We start from the raw sequence: 10793 nt of genomic DNA on the forward strand, positions 1-10793 counted from the left end.
TAAAAGAAAATCAAATTGAATAAATATATTTAAATAGTGTTTTCTAAGTTATTAATATATTTTGTTGAATTAGTGTGAACGTGTGAAATGAGTTAGTGGTGTTAATAATTTTTTTTAACCTTCATATTACAAGTATTATCAAAATTGCCATTCAAATCAATTTCAAATTGATTTGAAATCAATTTCTAATTGAAGTATAGATTCGTGTTAACGAGCCTCAAATAAAGTCCCATTTCGGCAAATCTCATTTTACCAGTCCTCTCCTCTCCTCTCTCTCTCTCTCTCTCACACACACTCAAACACGCGCTCTGCCTCCCCAAAATGCTGCGACATGGTTCACGATCCCTCTTCGGCCGAGCTTCTGCCACATCCATGAGGTGGCGCCGCCAGTTTTCTACCGATCTCCAGGCGGAGACTGCCGAAGACGCCAAGTTTGTGGAATCCTGGAAGAAAATGAACCCCAATATGGACCCGCCGAAAACCCCATCGGCGTACATGAAACCTCGACCACCCACCCCATCCAACATTCCGTCGAAGCTCACTGTCAATTTGGTGCTTCCTTATGATTCTGTCTTATCCTCCAAAGAGGTACCCTACCCTACACACATTTATTCCTGTATTGCTTGGCTCTAGGTAATTCTATTGATAATCATATCGTTGATGTGAATTGTCGTGGTGTTTGAAGTGGTATTAAAAGCTTATAGGTTTTGACTGTTATCTCTAATTTGTTTGAAGATGTATTCTTGGAATGGTTCCTGAGCTGTTCTAGGTTATTAATGTTTTCCCCCCTCTTTTACTGTTGGCTATGTTAGTATGCTGTTGAAAGCCCTCTAGGTGGATTTGCGATTCTGAAGTGTGCTGGCTAGTTTATCTAAATTTGGATTTCTGTGCTTCAGAAATCGATATCTTTTGCATCGCTTAGTCTAAAATGAACCATTTTATATTTCTAGGTGGAAATAGGTGTTTGTAAAGCTTGGGTTTTCATAAACCTTTTAGATGGATCGTTCATATACATTTTAAGATGGGTTGATCATATTTTAGAAAGACCCTTTTTTTCCTATCCTATGATCTTTGATTTCTTTCTCCATTGTGAACTAGGTGCTTTAATCTTTTTAAGAAGCAAATTAGAGATTTGTTCCTTACTTATTTAAGTCAATCTTATTGATTACCTGTGTTTGTGTTGTGTTATGTTGTGGAGCTGCAAATATTGCTTCTGATATTTGGCTTTCAGTTTCTTGATAAGTGAATTGTACTTTTATGTCCAAATCCAATTGCCACTCTTCAAACAATTACTTTCTGTTAGGAGGTTTCGGATTCTTCAGACTAAAATCTTTGGCTACGAAATCTTAGAGGTTATTCTGCAAAACATCTGGTGCTCTAGTAAGAATTACTTTGTTGAATTATCTTTTCTGGTTCATTAGAGATGCCTACTATCACTTAGAGCAGTATGATCATACTATTCAATTCCGACATCCATTTGTTGCCATTCTAATTCCATGCTAATGTAGCATCGCCTTGAAGGTAATGCAGCTAACGTCACATAAATATTTTCGAACTTGGAAATGCCTAGATGGAAAATTTCCCTGTTTAATAGTATTTGCAAATGCCACTACATTTCTCTACAAGTCCTATTTGAACTTATAGCTAACAATGTGGATCATATAAATAAGTCAGTCACTGTCATTTAAATTTACTGGAATCAATTTATCATCTTATTATTGGTACTTCATTTGTTTCACTTTTGCTCTGGTCCGTTGACTGCCGTGATTGGTATTGCTGACGTAGCTTAGAAGAGAACATGTAAATTGATCGATGTGCATCTGTTGTGTCTACAGGTTGATATGGTCATAGTCCCAGCAACTACGGGACAAATGGGTGTTTTACCTGGTCATGTAGCTACAATTGCGGAGCTAAAACCTGGGATTCTGTCAGTTCACGAAGGCAATGATGTGTCTAAATATTTTCTGAGCAGCGGGTTTGCTTTTGTCCACGCGAACTCTGTTGCCGATATAATTGCTATTGAGGCCACACCAGTAGATCACCTAGACCCCAATTTGGTTCAGAAAGGCCTTGCAGAGTTTCAACAAAAGCTAAACACAGCATCAACCGACGTGGAGAAAGCTGAAGCACAAATCGGCATAGATGTACACAGCGCTCTCAATGCTGCTCTTACAGGTTAAAGATACAGCGGGGTCGATTGATTTATTTCAGCTTAAGCGGATTCTTTTTGTACCCTTTTTCCAAGGCTTTATGCTTCTTGTTGGTCAACTTAGATCCCAGAGTTTGCTTTGAAAGGATTTCTCAAATAAATAATGCTCCCATTTGGCTTTGATGCATTTTCCTTAACTTGTGATCTGGCTGGCGGTAGCCAGGAAACACATTTACAATTGGATGATTTATATTTGTGTTCTTAACTATGCCAATTTATCATGAAGCTTTTGTATTGTGGTCAATGAATACAATAGACTGTTCATCAGAACTGCTGACATTCATATATCATCCAACTTCTAAAGCTTACACTAAATCCAATCTGGCTACATTAGTTGGAGAGGTGAAAATCAATGAATAGTCATCACCTTATGGGTGATGTCTTGAGAGATAAAAGGCTTTGCAAATAGGACATTCTTGAATTGCCGGGGGGCTCCGGGCCAAATACATTCCAGAAACGAAGAGCCTCGTCTTCGCCGGCTGAGACGACGGTTAGACCATTGGGGCTCTGTCAACGATGAATGATCAGTAAGTATATGCATTGTTGTAACACTATAATTCTTACTGCATCAGTCAATAAAGCAGACCTGAGTTAGATGGAGAACTCGAGACGGCGCATTCCGAGATTCTCCTATTCTGGACATGGAAGGGTACCTCCACAAGCATAACTGGTTTTGACATTCGTAGCCATAGCCATGCCCACTTAATAACTCTTTGTGATGCTTGTTCCATTGCAGCCCACATATCTATCAACAAAAACATCACATAATCAATAAATATTGGGATCTCAAAAGCAAATCAAATCAAATTGCACACAAGGAAGAGTGAAACATGTAGCAGTCTAACTTGCCTGTGACTTAGTTTCTGTGCTAGAGGTGCAGGTCCCTTTTTGAGTGTTCCATAACTTGATATTGCCATCTTCCAAGCCACCACCCGATGCTAGCACGTTGTAGTCGTGAGGGCACCACGCCAGAGCTTTCACGGCTGCACAATGATGATCGAATCTGTAGACATGGTGCTTTTCGCTCATCTTACACGCGTCCCACAAGTAGACTCTCCTATCGCTTGCACCACTCGCCAGCATGCTGCCCGTGCCCGACCATTTCAAACCACAGACCTCGCCCTTGTGCACTTTCACACGGCACACTTGACTGTTCCTCACTCTAACTGTGACAAAGAAATGTTAAAAGGTTAACACTCTGAGACTAGATGAAAGATAACTAAAGAAGCTCATTTTTACCATCATGGTTGGTGATATCTCCGCTAGAGGTTCCACAAGCTACTGTGTGACCATTCCACGCAATAGATCCCACACGTCCACGGTGACCCTCTAACAATCTCACCTATGTAAAAGACATGCCAAGAACTGAAAAACCAACGACGTTAAGAGGTAAAGAGAACTCAGTTTGTTCGTAGCCGTTAGATTGATTATTAGGGCTGGCCGCTTACTAGATGGAGAGTCTCAACATCATAGAGATGTACTGTAGAGCAACTATTCCCTGCTGCTACCACTCTTCCATTTTCAGACCAGCTTACACTAGCAAGATAGTCATCTTCTTTCACCTCTGATAACAGATCAACTTTACCAGTATTTGCATCCCACAGGTATAATCTTCTGTCAAGAGCAGCTGCTAGAATGTTTTCCTTCCCCCAATCAACAATGTTGAGATAGTAGTCGTGGCTGATTCCGGGGGCATCCAGAATTTTAGATTCACCCTAGTATGTAACGTTCCACAAAGTTTTATTCGACAAACTAGCTAGCTATCATCAAAACAAAGGAGAAGACAAGCAAGATCTTGTAAAATCACGTTTACCTTGGGGAATCTTCGTAATGGTATACAAGTAGGGTACTCACTGTTACTGCGTCGCGTCTCATCAACCATAGGGTTCGGTTTTCTACTTGATTTGGGGCTTCCCCTGAAAACAAGCATCTGAAATGGCCTACCATCAGCATTCAAGGTCAGATTGCTCAAAGACTTCCTATATTCAATCTGTCATGAAATACAAGAAGAACATCAGTCTAATAAACTAAACAGAAAAACTCTCAATTCCTCATATTCTCCTTAGAGATGTCAATTTATAAATAAATATCTCATGCCACAAAGCAGAATGGAACAAACAACTACGGACTAATTTTTCATACACAAATTTAATCCACATTGTACAAGAGTATGAAGTAATTCAAATTCAAGAATGATTCGAAATGAAATAAAAAAATTGAAAGGAAAGAAAAGGAACTGACACTGGATTTGGTATGTGTGGGGCGTTGGACGACCCTGTTGGTCAGCGCACCGTGGGCTTGATCGAGATCCATCAGGCTCCGATTTGGAATAAACCTATCGCCCTATTCAAACCCCAAACACACAGAAAACAACAACAAATTCTCAGAAATAAGCAATAGTCAAGTAATCATCGTAGAAAATTCAAAAGAAGGTACCGGAAAATCATATTTGACGGGACTGTCGTGGAGGCGAGTTGGAGAGTACCAATCGGAGGCGAGTCTCCAATCCCTCTCATCCTCCATTGTTGCTCCTCTTTACTGTTCCGAAAGTTTTACGGAATATTGATCAATTACAGAGATTCATTTCCAGATTAAGAAGGGGGAATTGTGATGTAACTAACTAACGTCTACTGCTATTTCGCGCCAAAAGACATTTTGTGTTTTGGGTTGGATTTTCTGGTTAAAGCCTTCCTTTTCTTTTCTTTTTCATTTTTCTGTTTCATTGTTTTTAGGTATTAATCGAAAATGGTAAATTTTTTTTTTTTGATGAAATTACATTATAAATAATACAAACCACATTATCACACACACCCCACCTAGTGGTTATTGTGGCCGAGAGCAGGGGCGGATCCAGGATTCAATGTTAGGGGGGGCTGAATCTATTGGACTACGGTGCTTGAAAATATTTACACGGGGGTTCGGGGGCGGGAGCCCCCGAAGCAAATTTTTTTGAGCATTCCGTACACTTCATTTCATACATTTTTTCAACAATCACTTAATATAATAAGATAATTGTTCGCAATTCAATTAATTCAACATCAAGTAGATTGAAAGCATATAAAAACGTACTTTTATTCATTTTTCTTAAAAAAAATTGTTTCATCTTCTAAACAAATAAACTAATTTTCATTGTTAGTAATTAGTAATTTTACTTTTACCTTTAGAATTGACTCAAATTTAACATTAAAAATTAACTAAGAAAGAAAAAATGATAAAAATAATACTATAAATGTAACAACTCAATGTGTTGAGCAATTAATATGGATAGTTGGATACTATAAATAATGTATTACTATATTTTTTCTTGTATTTTTTTATTTATATACACATATATATAGATATAAAACAAAATAATAAATATATATATCTATAATTATAAAAAAAAAAAAAAAAAAAAAACTCAAAAATTGGGAGGGGGCTGAAGCCCCCCCTAGCCCCCCCCTGGATCCGCCACTGGCCGAGAGTACTCGAACCTGTGACCTCTTGGACAACAGGCAACCACCCCAACCACTAGGCCACCCTAGTGGTAATTTTTTCTTTTTTGCCTTTGAGTTGGGGGTGAATGGGATGCAAATCCAAGTTACACTTCTGTTCACCAGTACAGTGCTACGTGTAACTTATCATTCAAAATGATAATAATTTATAATTCTCTATTTCTCTATAAGATGTTTTTGACTATTTACATAAAAATTAAAAGAAAATATCAATTGTTACGCAGATAATGACACTTAGAGCCACAAAACAATAATTATCATTACCGTCACTTCTTACTATTAATATAGGGCTAATTACCTATAAATCCAAAATATTTTACTAAATTTGCACCTATTCTTTTTTTCTTTTCTTTTTCTTAAGATCCATAACATTAAATTTTTTTTTCTAATTTATGTTCGGTCATCGATTTTCTTCGACGTGGCCGTCAAAACATGACACTCTGGTGATTGAAAATGACACTGTGGCCGTCGAAAATGACACTTAAATTAAAAAATGACAGTTAGATTAAAAAAATACACTTAAAAACAATAAAAGAAAAGAAAAAAAAAATCCCCCCCTCCAAACATGTCTATTCATTTCCCTTTCCCTCTCCCTCTAACCCGAATTTTCCCTCCACCTACCTACGCCTCCCCTGCCCCTCCTGGCAGCCCTTCCGTGCACCGTGCTCCGACTATTGAGGTGGTTCTTCTCGTACGCCGCCACGGACATTGGGCTCTTCGATGTTTGGATTATAGAGAGCAGGGCTGAACTCCCTCACTGCCTTTAGCACGTTTGCTTCCACGACCAACAGCACGAACTCGTTCACCCCATCACCGAGAACACCCGCTCGAACCCCCAGTGGTAATTGTGGCCGTCGTTGTCGCCGGAGATCGATGAGGGTGGAGACCAAATTGGGAATCTAAGGTTCAGAGGTGAGAGGCGAGAAGGAGAAGGGGGCAGAGGCAGTTGGCGTGACCTTACTGTCGGCGTCTGACTGAGAAACGAGAAAGATGAGGGAAGATGCGACGACTGTGTGCGGTTGTGTGCGTATATAAGTTTACGTGTTGCTGGGGGAAGGTGGGAAGGAATGGCAACGCTGAGAGGTGGCGGCGTCGGAACCTGGGGAGTAGGGCAGCACTCAGGCCACCGAGAGGGGGAATGGGAGAGAGAGGGGTGGCGATGGTTGGGGGAGGGGAAATTAGAGTTTGGGGAGGTGGAAGGGTGTCGACAGGTTGGGGAAGGGGGGGTGGTTTTTTTTTTTTGTTTTTTAAGTGTCACGATGAAGAATACTGATGATCGACATAAATTAGAAAAAAAAAAAAGTTTATGGTTCTTGAGGAAAAAAAATAGGTGCAATTTCAAAATTCGGTAAAATATTGTGAATTTACAGGCAATTAGCCCGTTAATAAATATACTTATTTATCATTATATGCATTAAAAAAAGAGTGGAATTTGTACTAAGTATTGTAATAATTGGTCACAAACTTAATTTGTAAGACTTTTAGCTAAATTTTAGTATTTTGAGCAAAATTGTCTCTAAATTTATACGTACAAATTACACACATCTCTCCTTCTTCCTCAAACTCTCATTTTCTTCATTTTTGCCCCCCCTCCCCCTCTCTCTCTCTGATGACTCTCTTTCTCGGTCTACTATTTCCTCTCACTCGAACGCCGCCATCATCATCGTCTTCTATGATTCTCTTTTTCATCTTCGTCGTCATCATTTTCTTTGATTCTCTTGGTTGCCGCCATCACCTGCATCAAGACATCATCTTCTTCGATACACCTCCACTGTCTCCATCCTCTCTAGAAGCTTATGAACTCCACCATTGAGCTGTCGTTAAGGAGCCTGATAACACTCACTTTTTCATGGTTTTTAATGTTCTTATGGTGTTAGTTTTATAGGGAATTGAGTGTTTGATGATTATTTTGTACTTAAATTACTTTATCTTGTGAAATATGATACTTGCTCGAACTTTGATGAATTTTACAGAAATATGGAGTCTGAATTTGGACCGATGATCTTAATGAAAGTTGTAGTTCGTCTCGATACGAGTTCGTAGGCACAAATGGTTCGTAAATCCGAGTTCAGACGAGGAAGATATGATCGAAATAAGAAAGTCGCGTGCAGCTGTGAATAGTGTCCGACGGGAATTTCCGATTTTGCGGGATTTTCGGATTTTCTCAGCATTTTTGAGTTCTACACTGTGTTTATCTCTTGTGCCTATATATAGGTTTTCTTTTGACCTATCTAGGGTTCCGAGCTTTAGTTTTTCAGTTTCATAGCTTCAGATTTTTATTGCTTTCCAGTTTTTACAGCTTGGATTGGATTTCCACAAGATTGAAGATTCAAGTCATTACAATCGTTTTATTTCCAGTTTTACACAATTCAATTTTTACAATTGCGTTTTTAATTATGTTTTTGTTTTATTTTAATATATCTGGCTAAGTTCTTTATCTGATCATAGGGCTTGTAAATAGTTAATTAGATTCATGTGATTTATTTGTTAGTACCTATTTACCTTCCAGTTTATGATTCATAATCCTGGTGTTTGATTTCTTGTGGATTATCTGGCCAATAATTTGCATGTGTAGCTATTTGATTTGAGACCAAGCGGAGATAACTGTTTAGCGGATTCAGGAATGTATGATATGATTTTAACCTTGAGACCTAGCGGAGATAGGTGGATCATAGAGAGCTATTCTTATGTGCTTTTGGGAGTTAATAGATTTTCTTGAGACCTAGCGGAGATAGAGAATTTACTAATCTACGATCGTTGTTGCTCTAGCGAGACTAATTGATTAATTAAGTGATCTCTCATCATAACTGGATTAAACTGGTTAATAAGATTAATATATTGATTATGTGGATTTAGTTAATGAATTTACTACCCTAGGATCAGTAGTTTTCATTATTTGAATCTTCCTCTTGAATTTTATTTGCTGCTATTTGAATTTAGCTTTAGTTAAATCTTCTTCATATTATGTTTGCCTGTCTACTGTGATAGTTTGTTTAGGAAATAGATAAAGTTATTTCGTTGTTTCAGTCCTTGTGGATATGATACTTGGTTACTGTTTATTTGCTACAATTACACTGTGTTAGTTGCAGTTTTTGTTGCTATAAAAATAGTGATCAGAGCCCGAGGAGAAAATTCTCGTATTGTTTAATAAGTGCCATACTCCCCAGTCCCATTAAAAGTGACATGTATTTTATTTTGGGTTGTCCTGCTATAAGTGACACGTTCTATATATAAAAGTTAATCATTGGAAAAGTATAAGTCCTACCCACTTTTAACAAATTTACACATTCTCCTTAATTTGTATGCCTAAAAGTTTTGTGCCACTTGTAATAGGATATAGAGAGTATATGTTATGGTAGACTTTTCTTAATTTCCGTTACAATGAACAACAGCCTGCACTTGCTTCTCATCTTAATTCCCCTCTCCATCTTCATCAATTTCTCTTTGTTGGGAACTTAATGAAATATCCTAGCCCTAGTTTTGATGATATCAAAATCCTTAAGTTTTCTTTGTAATAAACTATAACCTTTTGAACTCGAGTGTTGGAGTTCATCTTATAGTTGTTTAGTGCTCTGAAGACTGAAGACCGGAGGAATGAAGAATGAAGAACGAAGGACTGAAGACTGAAGACTAAAGAACTCGACTGATGTTCGCGATTAAAGGCAGATTCAAATACTGATATTTGACTAGAACGAGTTTCTCAACTGAAGAATCAGTTACTCCGGTCAAGTATCAGTTGACATTCTTCATCGGACTCAACCTCCAACGTTAAAAGAAAGCCACACAATCAAAGTACAGCCGCATTAAATGCAGAGATACAGAGGATCGTCCTTTCTCTGCAGAGCATTCCTTTTTGGTGATTACCTTTTCAGATGCGCCTTACCTCCTGTACCTGAGTAGCCGTTTCTCACCAAACAAGGAACCTCGAAGATTGAAGCCTCAACAAAATTCGAATTACTCCGCCAACGGATCTATTCAAGAACTCTCCTATAAATAGAGCTCGAGGATCACTTCAATCTTCACCGATTCAAATACACAAGATGAAACGCTGCCGAAATTGCAACTCAGCCAATCAAAGCCTTCCAAAGTTTGAATCGAAGAAGAGAATCGCAAAGCCAAAATCAGGCCATTGCTGATTACATATATTCTCTTAGAACCTTAGGCAAATATTGTTTATCCAAAGCCTAAGTTACTGATTACAGAGAGCATGTTCTCTGTCATGTGGTTGGCAGTTTTCGAACCTCCTTTCAACTGAGCGAAAAGAGTATTTGAAGTTGTGTGGAGTTCAGACCAGTGTTCTGACTCCAAAGAGATCTTAGTACCCAGTGCATGCTAAGTGATTGAGAAATCCAACCCAGCGTGTTGGTACTGAAAAGTGTATTTTTCAGTTCAAGGTTTGTTGTGCACCCGTAAGCATAAGCCCAGAGTGTTTGTCAGTGTGATCAACTGACCGTGGATGTAGGAAGTGAATTCCGAACCACGTAAAAATCCCTTTGTCGTTTATCGCTTTCAGTTTCTACTTTCTTATCTGTGTACAAACGTTCTTAACTGAAACTGACTAATCGCAAAGTGAAACATTAACCTGACAACATGTTTCTAAAAGGCTTTTTCAAAAGATAAAGTTTTCCGCTGCGTGTGTTATTAAACTAACTGATAATTCTTTGGATAGTCAGTAAGATTCATAACATTTCTTTGTTCAATCCAAGACTGAAGCTCTACGAGTGTATCAGTTAAAGTCTTGACTTTAACTGATATCTTTACTGAAGTGTTTTTCAGTATCAGTCTTCAACCTTTCGTTAAGTGGTTCATCAGTCATACTTTTCAGTATCAGTTAACTGTTAAAGGTTGTATTGTGTTTGATTTTGAAAAACTGCCTCATCACTCTTCTAGACCTTCCGGGACCCAACACTCTTCTCTAGCGCCGTGTGTGAGCCTCATCACGACAAAGAGAGAGTTTGTCTCCACTAGATTCCTCGTCAGGCCTCTCAACGTTGCGAACCTTGTGGCAATCTCTCTGGAGAATCCTCACATGAATATAGTAAAGATTGAGAATTCTAACATAAATCCATCAGTTTATTGTGCCGAGATGA

The 10793-nt window shown here is 38.5% G+C and overlaps 2 protein-coding genes across 2 annotated transcripts; one reads left to right on the top strand and one right to left on the bottom strand.

Moving 5' to 3' along the window:
* The first annotated feature begins 207 nt into the window (after window positions 1-207).
* Window positions 208-2434, top strand: LOC130997248 (ATP synthase subunit delta', mitochondrial-like). The gene is made up of 2 exons (XM_057922513.1): window positions 208-588; window positions 1836-2434. The coding sequence occupies exons 1-2, from the start codon at window positions 322-324 to the stop codon at window positions 2178-2180; spliced, it is 612 nt and encodes a 203-aa protein (XP_057778496.1). The 5' UTR covers window positions 208-321; the 3' UTR covers window positions 2181-2434.
* On the bottom strand, window positions 2058-4927 carry LOC130997246 (cell division cycle 20.3, cofactor of APC complex-like). The gene is made up of 8 exons (XM_057922512.1): window positions 4646-4927; window positions 4451-4552; window positions 4023-4199; window positions 3658-3924; window positions 3449-3551; window positions 3059-3375; window positions 2796-2954; window positions 2058-2716 (listed from the first exon to the last, which is right to left on the bottom strand). The coding sequence occupies exons 1-8, from the start codon at window positions 4730-4732 to the stop codon at window positions 2573-2575; spliced, it is 1356 nt and encodes a 451-aa protein (XP_057778495.1). The 5' UTR covers window positions 4733-4927; the 3' UTR covers window positions 2058-2572.
* Between the last annotated feature and the right edge of the window lie 5866 nt (window positions 4928-10793).

This window comes from Salvia miltiorrhiza, chromosome 8 (genome assembly GCF_028751815.1).
Source record: "Salvia miltiorrhiza cultivar Shanhuang (shh) chromosome 8, IMPLAD_Smil_shh, whole genome shotgun sequence".
NCBI classification, from domain to species: Eukaryota; Viridiplantae; Streptophyta; class Magnoliopsida; order Lamiales; family Lamiaceae; genus Salvia; species Salvia miltiorrhiza.